The sequence below is a fragment of the Herpailurus yagouaroundi genome, unplaced genomic scaffold, assembly GCF_014898765.1.
Source record: "Herpailurus yagouaroundi ecotype Mexico unplaced genomic scaffold, PumYag 210, whole genome shotgun sequence".
Lineage (NCBI taxonomy): Eukaryota > Metazoa > Chordata > Mammalia > Carnivora > Felidae > Herpailurus > Herpailurus yagouaroundi.
This window is the reverse complement of record NW_024412441.1, coordinates 13045127-13064027: the sequence shown is the minus strand read 5'-3', so window position 1 is coordinate 13064027 and position 18901 is coordinate 13045127. Positions and strand designations below refer to the sequence as shown.

General features: G+C 41.1%; 1 protein-coding gene across 1 annotated transcript; it reads left to right on the top strand.

The window, feature by feature from the left end:
- The first annotated feature begins 3600 nt into the window (after window positions 1–3600).
- Window positions 3601–18529, top strand: EPCAM (epithelial cell adhesion molecule). Its single transcript, XM_040453811.1, has 9 exons — window positions 3601–3897; window positions 6086–6193; window positions 6499–6739; window positions 7605–7670; window positions 8888–8951; window positions 10372–10473; window positions 12396–12596; window positions 14917–14961; window positions 16582–18529. The coding sequence occupies exons 1-9, from the start codon at window positions 3822–3824 to the stop codon at window positions 16621–16623; spliced, it is 945 nt and encodes a 314-aa protein (XP_040309745.1). The 5' UTR covers window positions 3601–3821; the 3' UTR covers window positions 16624–18529.
- The last annotated feature ends 372 nt before the right edge of the window (window positions 18530–18901 follow it).

Sequence of the window (18901 nt, the reverse complement as noted above, 5' to 3'; positions counted from 1 at the left end):
GGCAGAGATAGAGGGAGACACAGAATCTGAAACAGGCTCCAGGCTCTGAGCTGTCAGCACAGAGCCCAACATGGGACTTGAACTCACGAACCACAAGATCACAACCGGAGCCAAAGCCGAATGCTTAACTGACTGAGTCACCCAGGCGCCCCCCATAAATTTTTTTAAGTGTTTATTTTGAGAGAGAGAGAGAGAGAGAGAGAGAGACAATCCCAAGCAGGCTTTGCACTGTCAGCACAGAATCTGATTCGGGGCTTGATCCCACCAACTGAGAGATAATGACCTGAACTGATATCAAGAGTCTGACGCTCAAATGACTGAGCCACTCAGGTCCCCCACCCATTAAATTTGTATTGACTACTTTCTCTCCTTTTCCATCCAGTCTTTGGCTTTGATGTTGTTTTTTCAGAAAGAGAGAGCATGAGAATTGGAAAGAGGGACGGGGTGAGGCGGGGAGAGAGAATCTTAATCCATGTTGAACACAGAGCCTGAAGCCTGACTCAGGACTTGGTCCCATGAGCCTGGGATAATGACCTGAGCCAAAATCAAGAGTTAGGGTCTCCATCACCTGAGCCACCCAGGAGCCCCTGATGTTGGCTTTCAAATTTGATTCTTATTTGATGGAATGCAGGAGTTTGGTCAGAAAAGTTTAATTTTGGGGTGACTGGGTGGCTCAGTCAGTTAAGCATCTGACTCTTGATTTTGGCTCAGGTCATGATCCCAGGCTCATGGGATCGAGCCCCACATCAGACAGTGCAGACCCTGCATGGGATTCTCTGTCTCCCTCTCTCTCTGCCCCTCCCTGCTCACTCTCTCTCAAAAATAAATAAACATTTTTTTAAAGTTTAATTTTGTCGGGGCGCCTGGGTGGCTCACTCGGTTGAGCGGCCGACTTCAGCTCAGGTCATGATCTTGCGGTCAGTGAGTTCGAGCCCCGCGTCGGGCTCTGTGCTGACAGCTCAGAGCCTGGAGCCTGTTTCAGATTCTGTGTCTCCCTCTCTCTGACCCTCCCCCGTTCATGCTCTGTCTCTCTCTGTCTCAAAAATAAATAAACGTTAAAAAAAAAATTAAAAAAAAATAAAGTTTAATTTTGTCATATTTCTTTCTTAGTCAAATATATCAAACTGGCTTCTGTCAAAATTTAAAAGCAACATCTGTAAAATTTGAGAATAGTTTTAGGAGTATACCTGGGTATGAAATCTTGCAAAAATACTGACATTTCTTCCATATGGCACTGGAATCACAAAAGACTAACAATCAAAGCATAAAATGAGAGTAATTTTGAGCAGTGAGTGAGAAATTACAAAGGTGTTAAAGAACTATAAAAGTAGATAATATCTTGGGGCATCTGGGTGGCTCAGTCAGTTAATCCTCTGACTCTTGGTTTCAGCTCAGGTCATGATCTCACAGTTCGTGGTTTTGAACCCCACATTGGGGCTCTACACTGACAGTGTGGAGCCTGCTTGAGATTCTCTTTCTCTCCCTCTCTCTCTGCCCCTCCCCTGCTTGTGCTCTCTATCTCTCAAGATAAATAAAATAAACTTTAAAAAATGTTTAAACAGGGGCACCTGGGTGGCCCAGTCAGTTGGGCAACCAACTTCACTCAGGTCATGATCTCACAGATCGTGGGTTCAAGCCCCGTGTCGGGCTCTGTGCTGACAGCTCAGAGCCTGGAGCCTGCTTCACATTCTGTGTCTCCCTCTCTCTCTGCCCCTCCCCCCACTCATGTTTTCTCTCTCTCTCTCTCTCTCTCTCTCTCCTTCAAGAGTAAATAACATTAAAAAAATTTTTTTAAATGTTTAAATAAAAAGTAAATAATATCTTGGATGTGTATTTAGATACAGTGAGTTAGAGATTAATGTAGTATTTTGTCAATTAATAATGATTTACTCAATTCTCTTAATTTTGATGAACAATTTAATAAACAGCCTTCAAGTTATAAGAACATGAGGTAACAGAGTTAGATCTGGCAATGAAACATTTTGCAAATAAAGCCACAAAAATTAGTGAGATTATTCTTGGGAATAGTATGTATAGTTTGGGGGTTGGCAGTGTGCAACTTCCTGAAAATACCCAAAATGCAAAAGCAACAAAAATCAGGTTGATAAATTGTTCTTGATTTGATACTATTCATTTCACTTAAATTGCTGAACAGATCATAAAGTTCCAAAACTAGGTCTAGCAACTCAGATTTACAGGTTTAAAAGACTGATAAGATTTCCTTATGAAGTCAATAATCAAATAGTTTTTTTAATGTCCTAGTAAAATTCAAATTATACAGGTAGCCATTGTAACACAGTGACTATTTACATTAATCAACTGACAATAATAGGAAGGTACAACTTAAATTATTGCTCAATAAAAGCATAAATTTTTACTTGATATATACTCGAAAAATCAAATTTAGTTGAATCTTAAAATTGCTTTTTCACCTTTCCTCTTTTGCACTTACTCTGATGATATCTAAAACAGAAAAAAAAAAAAAGCCAGGAAAAAAAAAAGCCTCCCCCCCGCCAAAAAAAAGCCTTTTAAAAACAGGCTGTCATATTACAGCTAGTCCAGATAACATTAAAAACACTTGAGTCATGGGGCGCCTGGGTGGCTCAGTCGGTTAAGCGTCCGACTTCGGCTCAGGTCATGATCTCACGGTCCGTGAGTTCGAGCCACGCATCGGGCGCTGTGCTGACAGCTCGGAGCCTGGAGCCTGTTTCAGATTCTGTGTCTCCCTCTCTCTCTGACCCTCCCCCGTTCATGCTCTGTCTCTCCCTGTCTCAAAAATAAGTAAACGTTAAAAAAAATTAAAAAAAAAAACTTGAGTCATTACAATTATTTTAAGACTGTAATAATAGCGTGTTGTAATTTGAATTCATTTGCAATGAAATTATTGTCCTTCGTTTCTCTTTCTCTGTATTTTTTGAAAGGACTATCGACATTGTTCTCCAATATTAATCAAAGCTGGAATCATCTCAGTTCTCAGCATTTGGCTCTTTGGGAACATATTTTCTTACATCTTCAGGTGCTAAAAATGCTTATAAAAATGGGGAGAGAATGAGAATAATTATAAAGAACACACGGATTTGTCATCTCCTGACAGCCAGGGAGAGTTTTCTTTTCTAGCTTAAAAGAGTAAACGGCCAGGTAAAGTTCAAAGGTCGACTTTTTTATTGTTGTTCCGACGGTTCTCCAGCTTCCCTTTACATTCCATTTTAGCTTCCGCCTTCCCAGACCCCTCACTCTTTCCTTCAGACCTCATTTCTTCAAGGTTTCAGAGTCGTGCTCCTTCTGGTAAAGGGAAGCCTCAGTTTTTTGAAATTTTCTCCGTAGCTACCAAGGCTCCCTGCCGGCTGTCAAGGTCATAGCCCACGGCCCCTCCAGCCCCACCAGCAGCCACTGCAGGAAGCACCTGCTGGCGGCGTGGGGCGGGGCGCCGCCCACGTACACCTGGGGACGGGGTGGCGCTCCCCCCACCCCCACCCCCGACGGCCTCGCCAGGTGTGGGGGAGGGGAGCTTACTCTTTCTCTCTCCCCCGCCCCCAGGCGGTGACTCATCGCCGGAGACCTGCGGCTGAGGTGTGCAGCCCGGAGCAGGGCCCGGGAGGCGGGGCCGCCAGGTCCCGCAGGTCTGCTCCGCCCCGCCGCGCGCTCAGAGTGAGCAGTTCCTCGGGGAACTCGCACCGTCGGTGCGTTGCGGGTATAGCTCTCCGCCGTCCTCTCGACGCTGACCCGCGCAACCCACGCCCGTCCGCCGGCTCCTAGCGCCCCGCTTCCTCCGCACGCCCTCCCGCGAGACCCCAGCCCGCCTCGCGCCTCTGTCGCACAGTATGGCGCTCCCCCAGGTTCTCGCGTTTGGGCTCCTGCTCGCGGCGGCCACCGCGGCGGTGGCCGCGGCTCAGAAAGGTAAGGAGCAGAGTTGTGGGCTGCGGCCGGGTGGGGACGTCCCACGGCATCCGAGACGGAGATGGTGGGGAAGGGGCGGCCGGCCGCGCTTTCCCGTCTGGAGCGGATGGCGCGGGGCTGCAGCAACCCAGGCCCTCTGCGCTCTGCAGGCGGTGGGAAGGCTCCCGCTCGCACGGCGAGGAGGAAACCTCCTCACTATGCTGCTTTGCACCGCTGTCTAGGGAAATGGCCCGGAGCAGGGGCGGGGAGTCAGTGAACGAAGTGGCATCGTTCGGTAACTCCTTGGCCTCGGAGTGGGCCTGGAGGGCTTGGGGAGGCGCGGCGGCCGCGCCACGTCTGGGCGCGCCCACCTACTCCCGCCGAGGCGCGCGCTTGGGGTCCTAGTGTGGCGGAACCAGCCGCGGCCGGGAGGGGAGTCGGTGGCGAAGATGGCCCGGCCCCTCCTCCCCTGGGCACCTGAGGCTGGCCCCGGATGTGGGTCTCCGGCGGGGGCAGGTGGCTGCGGGGAGGCCGTGGGGCCCGCTGCGCATCTGCGCGGGTAGCAAGTCGTCCTGGGCCTCGACTACCTGGGGTGTGAGAGTGGGTGTTTCCACTTCTTTAAGGATCGTGTAGGTAATGCCAAGTTTATTGTAGGAACCCAGAAATATCGGTAATTGTAAAGAGTAAAAAGAAAAACTCACAATCTGACCGCTTCAAGAGAATCTCCTAATAACTGACTATACTTTTTAGACATTGCTTTAAACGTTGCTGTAACCGAAACACAGTTTTATATCTTGGGGGGTGTGTGTGTGTGTTTACTCCCACATAACATCCAGATTTTCCTTTTCTTTTAATCTTGGAAACCACAATTTAAGTGGTGAAGGAACAGTCCCTGGTGTGGAAGGTCACGCCATTATCCGAACATTGGACATATGGTTTGATTACATTTTTCTTAGTTTGTTATAAACATCTTGGCTGCCATCTCTTGATGGTAAGATGGTGGCCAGAAGTAAAGTGGCAGTTGGCGGAAGCTTTCTGGAAAGGTCTTTAGACCTTCACCAACAGGGCCTGGGCTTAATTCATTACACTTTCAAACTATGCAGTTTAATTAATTCATGTTTTTCTAGCTCCAGTCTAAGGCTAAGTACTTAATCTTAAATTGTTTTAAAGTGATGATAGTTGCTATAGAGTATGTTCAGAAATCCTGTACATGATTGGTCTGTTCTAAATTTCCACATCCCTTGGGCATGAAAATGGGCTTTAGAGCAGGTATAGTAGAGTGCTGCATAAGACTTTAACTCTTGGAGGACAGCTACTATCTCCTTTTGTGATCCCAATACGGAGTTTAGTGCTGGACCGATTATATAGGTGGTTCATATCAATTATAATTTAAACAGGGAATAATTAAAGCCAACTTGAGATGAAGGATCAATATAAAAATTCTTTGGTTTGTCACAGTAATTTTTGTTAATGATTGTATTCTCTTAGCTACACAAATAAACGAAATTAGAGGGGCTTGCCAATTTGAAATTAAAATGAGGTTTTGAGATAGTGAAAGATAATGACTATTAAACTGGCACTAATACCCAGGATAAGCTGCTTAATATCACCTTCAAAATTGGGAACTTAGAATTCAGTTTAGTTAGGAAGCCCACAAACAAAAGTGACTTCTAAATTCACCGAAAGTATAATTTTTCTAAGGTATAAAGTTGTCCAAGGGCTGAATATATTCCCACTAAGCTTAAATCTTTAAAGTTCAGATTTTAAGAAAATGGGCTGGGAGGAGGGAGGAAATGTGAGTTACTTACAGATCCTAGAATTGCAATTGTTGATTTTCGGGAAATGAGTCAGTAGCTGACAAGCAAGGGTTTATCTAACAGAACAGGAGGAGGGAAGGATCTGAGACTGAGAGTATCATCATGGAGACAAGGGCTGAATATGATGTTTGGAGGGCTGTATTCTTGGTTTAAAAAAATCAAAATGGGAATGCATGCAATTAGACTATGTGTCTGTATAATATATACAAACTATTCACCATGATATCAGCCACTCAAATTGCAGCTGAAAAATAAAACATTCAGGACCATTTTTTAAGGCTTTGTGGCCCTATAACTTAAGCATTATTATTAGAACATAATTTAGCTGGGACACTAGAGTTCATAGTTGGATCCACATTTTAAAGTGGGATTTTGTTTTTTAATTTATCTAGGATGTGTCTGTGAAAACTACAAACTGACCACAAACTGCTCTTTGAACACACATGGTCAGTGCGAGTGTACTTCAATTGGTGCACAAAATTCTGTCATTTGCTCAAAACGTGAGTAGAATATCCTCATTGCCTTTAAACTGTATTTTGGTTTAGCCTTCCTTAATTGATGTGTCTTGAGTTGGGAAGTGTTGTGTTTGTTTTTGTTTTTTTTTTTTTGGTTCAAATTTGAATTGTGTTATTTTGTCAAAATTATCTCCTGTAGCTGAACCATCTGAAAACTTAGAAAGTGAATATGGAACCATGTAAGTCTGCAATAATCTTTGGCTCTGGGAGTTTGGAGTTAAATTAAAATGTTTTTCCTTATGCATAAAACTGCAGTTACTTTTCAGTATGACATGAAGCTTTCTTTTCAGTGGCAACCAAATGTCTGGTGATGAAAGCAGAAATGACTGGCACAAAGTCTGGGAGAAGAGCGAGACCTGAGGGGGCTTTCCAAAATAATGATGGGCTTTATGATCCCGACTGTGATGAGAAGGGGCTCTTTAAAGCCAAGCAGTGCAATGGCACCACCACATGCTGGTGTGTAAACACTGCTGGGGTCAGAAGAACTGATAAGGACACGGAAATCTCCTGCTCCGAACGCGTGAGGACCTAGTGAGTTGAGCTGTCAAATGTTCCTTGTTTTCATGCTTTTCAGATTCGTTTAATGACATTTATCTTTGAGTATGTAATGTGATTTGGTGGTTTAGAATTCAAAAGGTAGAAAAGGGTATACAGTGAAAAGCTTCCATTTTTTTTCTCAACCCCTCCCCCCCGCAGCTACCCAGTTTACTTCCACAGAACCGATGTCACCAGCTTATTATATAACTTTCCAGAGATACTTTTATGAATTCACTAGCAATATATTTTTGTTATTTTAAGAATTGTTTCTTATAGTAGCCTACTAAACAAGGATTTTCCTCTTACATTTTTACTTAACACTGTTCAGATTTTAAAGTTGGATTAGTGTTAAATGTATATGAAAAATTTAAGCTGTTTATGTATTTGCCTATTTATTGCGTTTTAAAACGAGGTGTGGTTGTCTCGGGCTCATGCAATAAAAAGGAGTGGAAGCATACTCAAGCTAGCTTAAGGAAAAAAATTTTTATTTAAAAAGTGACTAGAGCTGGAAAGTTATCAAGACCAAAGCAGGCACTCTCTCCTTTGGTGTTCTGAAGCCTCATGGTCACTTTTCTCTGTTTCACTCGGTGCCTTTTTGTCTGTTCCCTTGAACGTGACCCAGCGTGAGCAGCTAAGCCTTGGCTTTACGTGACCTTGAGTATAGTGGCCCAGTGCCAGAGGTTGACCTGTTGGAAGGGTGTTCTCTCCTGGATGAGTGCTTTATGAGCAATGTGTGAAGGCCAAGGAAGAAATTAAGGGCATACCTATTGCATAAACCCTTTTCTGTTAATTATACTGTAATTTCACTTGGGAATTTTCCTATTAGTCAATCAATAAATACTGTCTTTTTACTTTACAGCTGGATCATCATTGAACTAAAACACAAAACAAGAGAAACACCTTATGATATTAAAAGTTTACAGACGTACGTACTATTAAGTGCATTCTATTTGCACAGTTAATACTCAGATCTTCGTTCTACACCATTAGAAAAAGGAAAACAAGTCTTAATGCTTTTTCATATTTATGAAAAATAAGATACTATAAGTAATATTTTAACCTTATTTTGGAAATAGAGTTGCAAGAATAATACAGATTCCTATAGGAGTCTTCACTCAGATTCACCAGTCACCAATGAACATTTTGCCCCACTTTCTTTTTAAATGTGTATGTGTGTGTGTGCTTTTTATATCTATCTAAACACGTATAGATGTTTTTTTTTCTGGAACCATTTGAGAGCAAGTTGTAGATATCATGCCCCTTTACCCCTAAATACTTTAATGTATCTTTTCCTAGGAACAAAAGGCACTCTTTTAGTTTCTTTCTCTTTCTTGTAATCTCTGCGTGCAATGAGGGAATCAAACTCACAACCTCAAGAGGAGAGTCGCATGCTCTACTGACTGAGCCAGCCGGGCGCCCCGAAAGGCACTTTTTTCTATAACCACTCTACAGTTACCAAATTCAGGAAATTTAATGTTAACACCAAATTGTGCCACTTTTCCCAGTGTTGATCTTTATGGCAGTTGTTTCCCCCTTTGACCCAGAATGCAATCTGAGATCATGCATTGCATTTAGTTGTGATTCTTCAGTCCTTTTTGATATGGAACACTGTCATGGCCTTCGTTGGTCCTTCATTACATTGATATTTGTGAAGAGTATAGGCAAATTAGTTCATAGAATGTCCCTCAGATTAGGATTTATCTGTGCAAGCTAAACATTTTTGACAGAAAAACTGCATAAGTGATCTTATGTTCTTTTCAGTACTTCACATTAGGAAGCACCTGATGCCTTGTCCCTTTATTAGCGATGTTAACTGTAGTTAAGGGGATATATATATATTAGGTTTGTAAGGTAGAGTTACTGTTTACTTCTTTGTAATTAATAAATATAACATATGGGCAGATACTTGGGTACTGTGTAAATATCCCATTTCTAATCAAACTAGAACTCAATTATTTTAGCATCAATGGATGATTCTAGCCTGAATCAATTATTAGTAGTTGCAAAATGGCATACAATTTTTAAAACAAGTTTGGTTAATGACAGTTCTAGAGCTTGAGCTACCTGCTTAGTTAAAAAGTAATGCTTCTTAATGTTGTGTAGTACACTTTTTTTAAAACACAGGTTTTTAATTATTTACAGTGCACTTAAGGAGGTAATCACAACTCGTTATCAACTAGATCCAAAATATATCACAAACATTCTGGTAAGATTTTTGTTTTTTTTTAAGTGAGCTTTTGCAGAAAGTTGGTGGGATAGTATGGTTTGGGTATGAATTTTGATAGTGGTTAAACTGCACTTGAATACCAGTTTAAACCCTGGACGCTTAATTCAGATTTCCTGTTCTTTTCCTTCCATAGCCTTTGAAAACCTCAAGTTTACCCTTAAGGAAAATGTAGTATCTCTAATTTCCGTCATGCATGCCAGTCATTTTAGCCTGGGAAACCTCTCTCAATGATTGCTTTTGGTACATTTTCTTTAGGATGCCACCTAGCTCCCATCTTCTTTGGTTTAAGGAGCTAATTCTTAACCAGGTTACCCCTTCCTTGACTCTTTGAACTCTGGTTGAAAAATACTTGAATAGTGTAATGGAACTTTTTCAAGGCAGAAAAGTGATGTCATTTTTAAGGACAGGAAGGAATATACTTTTTTGCTCCTTAAAAGCAGAATGTGGTAAATGCATACTGCATTTTGGATTGTATTTCTTTAGTATTTTATTTTAAAAGTAGTTCTAACCAAATAAGGTGCTTTATTTTTTTATTTTGTTTTTATTTAAAGTTTACTTATTTATCCTGGGGGAGAGAGAGGTCAAGTAGCGGAAGGACAGAGAGAGAGGGAGAGGCAGAGAATCCCAGGCAGGCTCCATACTGTCGGCACAGAGCCCAGTGCAGGGCTTGAACCCATAACCTGTGAGACCATGACTGAGTGGAAATCGAGAGTCAGAAACCTTTTTTTTTTTTTTAATTTTTTTTTTTTTTAATGTTTATTTTTGAGAGAGACGAGACAGAATGCAAGTGGGTTGGGGCAGAGAGAGAGAGGGAGACACAGAATCCGAAGCAGGCTTCAGGCTCCGAGCTGTCAGCACCAGAGCCCGACGCGGGGCACGAACTCACGAGCTGTGAGATCATGACCTGAGCTGAAGTCGGATGCTCAACCGACTGAGCCACCCAGGCATCCCCCAAGAGTCAGAAACTTAACTGACTGAGCCATCCGGGTGCCCCTTTTTTAAAGTAAGCTCTGTGCCCAATGTGAGGCTTGAACTCATGACCCTAAGATCAAGAGTCACATGCTCTATTGACTGAGCCAGCCAGGTGCCACCCAACTAAGATACTTTAAGATCTTGTTTGAAATCTTTTGGGCAGAAGAAAATTCTCTTTTAGAAAGAAAATATGCATCATAATTATTTTTAGTTGTGTAGCTGTCTTACTTCCCTTGGATAGATTTTAAAACTTCCAAAGAGTTTTACATTATTAGTTATAAATTCAGTTACCTGCTAATGGAAAGGAACACTGACACATTTAGATTATAGAAAATAAAAAACTAAATATTCTGATTATTGACAGTAATATTTTTACATGATTTTGGTTGTGTTGGTATTAATTTGTATTTTTCATATTTTCCCCCAGTATGAGAATGATCTTATCACTATTGATCTGGTGCAGAATTCATCTCAGAAAACTCAGAATGATGTGGACATAGCTGATGTGGCTTATTATTTTGAAAAAGATGTGAGTATAATCTTCCTCATTTAATTCCTGTGTTTAGAAATGCAATGCTAGGGGCATCTGGGTGGCTTAGTTGGCTGAGCATCCAACTTTGGCTCAGGTCATGATCTCGTGGTTTGCGAGTTCGAGCCCCACATCAGGCACTGTGCTGACTCAGAGCCTGGAGCCTGCTTCAGATTCTGTGTCTCCCTCTCTCTGTGTTCCTCCCCTGCTCACACCCTGTCTCTCTGTCAAGAATAAATAAAAAAAATTTTAGGGGCGCCTGGGTGGCGCAGTCGGTTAAGCGTCCGACTTCAGCCAGGTCACGATCTCGCGGTCCGGGAGTTCGAGCCCCGCGTCAGGCTCTGGGCTGATGGCTCGGAGCCTGGAGCCTGTTTCTGATTCTGTGTCTCCCTCTCTCTCTGCTCCTCCCCCGTTCATGCTCTGTCTCTCTCTGTCCCAAAAATAGATAAACGTTGAAAAAAAAAATTAAAAAAAAAAAAGAATAAATAAAAAAATTTTTAAAAACTGCTTTATGAATGCAATGTTGTATGCCATGCTTCAATGGATTCAGGATCTTTCATCATCTTTTTTTTCTTTTCTTTTTTAAGTTTATTTATTTATTTTGGAGAGCACACAAGCTGGGGAGGGGCAGAGAGAGAGGGGGAGAGAGAGAATCTTAAAGCAGGCTCCACTCTCAGCACAGAGACCGACACAGGGCTCAATCTTACAAACTGGAGCTCATGGCCTGAGCTAAAATTAAGTCAGACACTTAACTGACTGAGCCACCCACCCAGGCGCCCCTTCTTTCGTTATCTTTTTCTTCACTTACATATCAACCACACCTCTGTTCTCCACATGATTCTTGTGCTGCAATTAATAACATCCTCATCTCTGCCTTGCACCATCTGCAAACACCTTTCTAACCTGTTTGTTGTGTGTGAGAGAATATCTTCTCTCATAATTCTTACCTGTTGTATCCTTGGTAGTTACTTAGTTTATGTGGATAGCCTCTTCTCCATTATAATGTCCATGAACAAGAGGTGATATAAGAAGTGCTATGTAACTAGTGTGATTTTTTTTTTTTTTTCAACGTTTATTTATTTTTGGGACAGAGAGAGAGCATGAACGGGGGAGGGGCAGAGAGAAGGAGACACAGAATCGGAAACAGGCTCCAGGCTCTGAGCCATCAGCCCAGAGCCCGACACGGGGCTCGAACTCCCGGACCGCGAGATCGTGACCTGGCTGAAGTCGGACGCTTAACCGACTGCGCCACCCAGGCGCCCCAGTAGTGTGATTAAAATAGTTTGTTTCGACTTTAATGTGTTATCAAAAAAATTAATTAACATAGTGAGCTATGTTTTTTTATTAAAAAATATTTTTTAATGTTTATTTATTTTTGAGAGAGAGACAGAGCGTGAGCATGGGAGGAGCAGAGAGAGAGGGAGACACAGAATCCGAAGCAGGCTCCAGACTCTGAGCTCTCGGCACAGAGTCCGACTAGGGGCTCGAACTCACAAACTGTGAGATCATGACCTGAGCCGAAGACAGACGCTTAACCTACTGAGCCACCCAGGCACCCCTACACTGAGCCATTTTCTGATGAAACCTGGGATTTGCTTCAAAGTAATCTGGCCCAGGGGGAGGGGGAAGGGAGGAAAGAGAGAAGGAAGCATGGATTAAGTAAGGTTGGCCATCTGTTTATATTGTTGACTCCAGATGATAGGTACATGAGATTTCGTTATGTTGTTCTTTCTACTTTCATGTGTTTGAAAATTTGCCACAATAAAAAGTTTTTTTGAAGTTTCAGCGTACGCGATTGTTACCGCTGAAACCAAAAAGACCCTTGACAGCAGTTCTTTCCATGTATAATTGGCATCTAATTCTATGTGGCCATGGTAGGTTTTCTTAAATATTTTAAATTGCTTTTCTCCTTCTAAATATAGGTTAAAGACGAATCCTTGTTCCATTCCAATAAAATGGATCTGAGAGTAAACGGGGAGCAATTGGATCTGGATCCCGGGCGAACTGCAATTTACTATGTTGATGAAAAACCACCTGAATTTTCAATGCAGGGTCTGCAAGCTGGTATTATTGCTGTCATTGTAGTTGTGACACTTGCAATTATTGCTGGAATCGTTGTGCTGGTGAGTGTAGAACAAGTCCACTTTCTTTTTTTATTTTGTTTTATTTTATTTTATTTTAGAGAGAGAGAGAGAGTGTGCAGGAGTGGGGAAGAGAGAGAGAGGGCAGAAAGAGAGAATCCTGAGCAGGCTTTGCACTGTCAGTGAAGAGCCCAGTGCAGGCCTTGATCCCATGACCCTGGATGATGACCTGAGCCAAAATCAAGAGTCAGAGGCTCAACCAACTGAGCCACCCAGCCATTTGAAGGCATATTTTTTCAAGAAAAGGTGACAACGTGAGAGAACTATCTCCATATTTTAGAACATATTAATGAAGCAAAATCTTCAGTTTTTATAATGCTCTATAGTGAATGAATCTCTTGCATCTGGCCCTTTTTTATAAAACAGTCACTTTATGAAGTAAGAAAGGATACTAATCTGAGAAAAGCTCATAGCTGAGCACTGCACGGGTCAGTTACGTTGCCATCAAGCAGCAAATGTCCTTTATGTTCTCTTGCTGCAAACAGTCCAACAGCCCTGCCAGCATCAGTGCAAAATACCTGAACTCCCAAACCGTTCAATGAAATGAAACAACAGAACACCAATTATTAAAGTTAGCATGGAAAGGGTTAAAAGTGGTAAATACGAGAAACGATTCTAAACAAAAGATTAGCAAATTTAATTTAGCAGTGCCTCAGCAGAAGAAGGTACCACCTGGACAGGATTTATTCTAGAAATACAAGGATGCTCAGCATTTGGAAATCTTAACAACATAGCATAATTCAGAAATAGATTTGAGGGTATGTGAAAACTTAAATTTTCAGTTCAGTGGAATCATCATACTTGGCTATCCATCTGGACGAAAACAAAAGTTGAATTTCTATTTCATCCTCCCAGGGCAGGCCATATTGCCCAACTCTGGGAATGGTACATTATGGAGCAGGGTGCCCATGTTCAAACAAATTCCCGATGGATTATAGTAATAAATGTTGAAAAATAGAACAAGCCTCAAAATTAATTTAGGAAATGTTTGTACAACCTTGTGGTAAAGGAAACCAAGCAAGGCAAGAAATCTAGAGTCCATGAATGAAAAGTTACATATTTGACTAAGTTGAAATTAAACATTTTTTATGGCAAAGATATTATAAAGTGAAAAATAGCCATGATATGCTGGGGGGAAATATCCATGATGCATAAAACAAAAAAGATAGTTATGCATAATATATGAATTCTTAGAGGAGAAAATTTGCTATCAAGAATAGCAAACGGCACAGGTAGATGATTCACAGAAGAAATCCAGATGGGAAATAAACACGAGAGAATCCTAGAAATGAAATTGTCCTATAGAAATGAAAGCACAGGTACATAGGAAGGACAGTATAGGTTATGTATTGCACTGTTGCTCGTAAGGGTGAATCTGGAAACAATTTGAGTGCACCCCTGTAGGAAAATGGATGAGCAGATTGTGGAATATCTATGTTATGGAATAAAGCTGTTAAAAAGAATGAGTGCAATTTATAGCTTTTGCTCATCGGAAGGCTCCTATGATGTTGATATAGGCTGTGCAAAGAGGGAAATGATACTGTATGATCCCATTTTTTTAGACTGCCCCCTTTCCCAAAACGCATGTATGGTTTTGTGTATGTTTGTATTAGGATGGAGCAAAATGTGGAAGAATGCGTAACAGGCCGTTAGATTTTATTATTAAAGATTGTTGTTTTCTCAATGCGTTTTTTTTGTTTGTTTTTTTTTTTGTTTTGTTTTGTTTTGTTTTGGTTTGGTTTGGTTTGTTTAACTGGTTGTTGTAGGCTTTTTGTTGTTACTGTTCCAGAAGATTTTGGTGGGGGCTGGGCTCAAAGTTTTTTTTTTTTTTTTTAGTTGAAGTATAATAAACAGTGTTATATTAGTTTCTGGTATATAAAATAATGATGCAACAATTCTGTATATTAGGGGCACCTGAGTGGCTCAGTCAATTAAGTGTCTGACTTCGGCTTGGATCATGATCTCACAGTTTGTGAGTTCAAGCCATGCATAGGGCTCTGCACTGACAGCATAGAGCCTACTTGGGATTCTCTGTCTCCCTCTTTCTCTTTGCCCCTTCTCTGCTCGTGCGCACATAGTATACTGTCCTTCTCTCAAAAATAAATGAACATTTTTTAAAAACCTCTTTAATTCTGTATATTACTTAGGTCTCGTCATGGTAAGTATAGACTTTTGTTTTTTTTAGTTTAGTAGGGAAATTTTAATTTAAGAAATAATATCTGTAGATTTTAAAATTAAATTTGTTCAGATAGGAATAATGTTCATTAAAAACATTTTATGTGTCAATTTTTCTTCCATTCAGGTTATCTCCAGAAAGAACAGAATGGCAAAGTATGAGAAGGCTGAGGTAAACGGATTACTTAATAAAAAGGCCCCTTTTTAAATCTCTTACTCCTGATAATCACTATACCTACCTAGACACTGATAGGACTCCATTATACTGGAGCCCCTTCATAGTATAGTCCTTAAGGTCTTAGGGACAGTCTTTCAACGTTTCCTTAAATTCTCCTTCATGAGTTCCATGGCAGACCAGCTAATATTGAATTCTGCCTCAATGCATAGTGGGATAGGAAACCTGCAATTTTTGTTTGACAAAGTGTCAACTTTTAATGGAATCTTTCAGAGGCGTACTCTGTGGATTCACATTACAGAAACTTAATGTGGCTGATGACCTGAGTTATTGTTTTTATTCCAGTGAAATAATTATTAAAAAAGAGCTTAATACATGTCCTAATGAGTCTCTTCCATGCTAACTAGTCACCTACATTAGTGTGAAGACAAAGTGTGAGATTGTTAGCGTGTCAGTTGCTTGGAGTTGGATGTGAACCACACTTGTTCCTGAACTCTGTCAATAACATTTTCAGTATACCCACTGATTTTTATATATTTATGCATTTATTTGTAATTGTGTATGTACATTTTACTAATCTTCTACCAAGAAACACAGAAATGTAAAAGAGTATTGAAAAAAAATTGAATAGGGGCGCCTGGGTGGCACAGTCGGTTAAGCGTCCGACTTCAGCCAGGTCACGATCTCGCGGTCCGTGAGTTCGAGCCCCGCGTCAGGCTCTGGGCTGATGGCTCAGAGTCTGGAGCCTGTTTCCGATTCTGTGTCTCCCTCTCTCTCTGCCCCTCCCCCATTCATGCTCTGTCTCTCTCTGTCCCAAAAATAAATAAACGTTGAAAAAAAAAAATTTAAAAAAAAAAAAAAAAGAAAAAATTGAATAGAACTAGAAAAGTTGCAGCTTTTTTTTTTTCCTAAACCATAGTTGACCATCTGGCTTACCTGGTTTGGTGACCACAGGTCTGGGGGACAGACTCTCCCTGAACTGAAGCATAACAAAGTTGGAATGACAATGTAGTGTTGTGGTCAAGAGCAGTATAGATGTGGGTTTGATTACTTGTTAGCTGGGCAAGTTATTTAACTTCTTTAAGCCTCCATGTTTCCTTATCTGTAAAATGAGGATATATGTACAGACCCATTGTAGGTTTAAACACAGTAGTCTGTATACAGTGTTGGTCCACTGCTTGGCACACAGCAGAATGCTTGCCAGTGGTCGTAGTTTCCATTCATCTTGTCTCAGTTCTGGTTGTAACTAATTGTGTGATCTGTGACAAGTCAATTCTGAGCTTCAATTTCCTCATCTGTAAAAAGAAAATATATTGTTTCTTACTGGATGTAAAAATGGCATCCATTTAATAAAGACCTTATCCATTCTTAAAGATCTAACTCACCTGGTACTTCCCCATCACTTTGGCCGTCTTACCTCCAAATAGTAGTTTGGGTCGTGCATTCAGTGCATGCTTCCTTGTAGTACATTTTTTCTTTTTCCAAATGGAGCTCATAAACGTGGAGAGAATCATCTTGCTTTCCTCTTTTTTTTTTTTTTTTTGTAACTATTTTAAGGATGAACAAAAGACTGGAAAATTATTTAAATTTGTTTTCTCTTTTTTTCCTCTATTTCAGATAAAGGAGATGGGTGAGATGCATAGGGAACTCAATGCATAATGACTATAATTTGAAGAGTAACTACAAGAAGGGAAGTTAGCAAACATTACAAATGTACAGACATGGGACAAAGAGATCTTTGAGGACTATTGTTTTGTTAGTTAACATCTGTTTGTAATAGTGAAACCTGTACTCAATATATAAGCAGCTTCAAATTGACTTTACCAATCTTAAAATTTGACCACAAGTGTCTTATTTATGCAGATCTGATACAAAACTCAGAACTTGGACTGCAGAGTTAAAATTGTTTCTGCCTAACATTGAAGTGTGTACCTTAAATATGCTTCCACAGTAGAGATTTAATGACTAGTGTCTCATCATTTGTGATTGAACTCTGCCTTTCTGTTTACTTTGAGTCTTGTACATACAAACTTTTTTTTTTACAAACTGAAATAAAACATTTTAAAACTAAATTTCCTAACTTTGTTTGAATCATACAGAATCAAATTTCATAGTATACAAATAAGATAACAGGTTAAGAAATGCTCAGAATGCTAACTGCAAATTGGAGTTTTATAGGAGTATTTATAATTATGTGTATTCAGTATAAAGTGTATAATCTCTATGTAACTTCTACACAGAAAAATCAGTTTTATTCTGAATGAATCTAAGTTTCTGTTTTAAACAAACTGGCATTTTGACAAACACACCTTAGGGCAGAATTGGTGGATAATGTTGTGAACCATGAATGCTATGGTTGGTTGAGTTAAAGCACCAGACATTCAAATCTGACGTGACAAATACAGTAAGACACATTTTGTGTGAGTTAAGAGTATCCTGAAATTTTGCTTTTGATAGGAAATTTTTAAAAACACTATGAAGAGAACAGCATTAAAGAAAATGTAAAAGCTAGATTGAACATTTACCAACGATTTTTATCCCTTCTGTAGTAGGCAGACTTCTAGGATGGCCCCCAAGATTACTTATCCCTGATGTACATGCCCAAATAATCCTCTCCCCTAGAGTGTGGGCGGGGCCTGTGAATATGATGAGCAGTCACTCCCAAGATTAAGTTACATTTTATGGCAAAGGTGAGGGGATTTTAGATGTAGATGTGATTGAGATCCCTAAAACTTGACTGTATTGAAAGAGAGATTACAAAAGAGTGCCTGAAGGTAGGAGACAAGAAGTAGAAACTATAGATGAGCTCTCCCATTAGCCTTAAAGCAAACTGCCATGTGGTGGAGAGGGTCACCTATCAGGAAACAGAGGGCTAAGAGGGGGGCCTCAGTCCCACAACCACAAGAACTGAATTCTGCCAACAATCACTGAGCTTGGAAGAGGACCCCAGCTCCAGATGAGATCACAGCCCTGGCCAACATTACCGCAGTCTTGAGTCCGAGAAAAGGACCCACTTATGTGAAGCCTAAACTCCTGACCCGTGGAAACTGATAATGTGTTTATTGTCTTAAAATGCTAAATTTGTGGTAATGCATTATGCAGCAATAGAAATTGATACAGCGAGTAGCAAGAAGGGAATAGATAATAAGGAGCAGCCATTACCCCCAGGCCTGAGACAGCACCCAAAGAAGAGAATCTCTACTTCGCCTAAGCCCCACTCCCCGGGCTGAGATCTGGACCCTGTGGGAGAGGGTAGTGCAGCTCACTGAAGAGCAGGGAAGTTGCTATGATGCTACCCTGGAGGGACTTACTGAAAATCTGCCCCATGGAACTTGCTGGAAATAATGCCCTCTAGGACAGGAGTCCTCAGGAACTTGCTGGAAATAATGCCCTCTAGGACAGGAGTCCTCAAACCAGCTTGCAGCCTGGCCTACCACCTGTTTTTATATAGCCTGGGAAATAAGAATGGCTTCTGCATTTTTGAAGGATTGAATATTTCCTAGTATGTGAAAGTTATATGGTAAAAATGTCAGTGTCTGTAAATAAAGTTCTATTGGAGCACAGCTATGTTCATTTATTGTGTGTGGCTGTTTTGTACTATGGCAGAAGAGTAGCGTTGGACCCACTGGCTGGCAAAGCTTAAAATATTCATTCTGGCCCTTAACAAAAAGTTTGCTGAACCCCTGCTTTAGGGTGCTGGGGAAAAACTGTTTATAGGAACATGTCCTATTAGACACCAAAGGCACTCCGTAAAGGTGCCTCCCCACCCCCCCCCCCCCCACCCCCCCGCCCCCCCGCAAGGGCACAAGCAGTAGAGAGGGAGAGAATTTTAAGCAGGCTCCATGCCCAGCTCGGAGACAGGGCTCAATCTCACAATCATGAGATCATGACCTGAGCCGAAATCAAGAGTCCAATGCTTAACCGACTGAGCCACCCA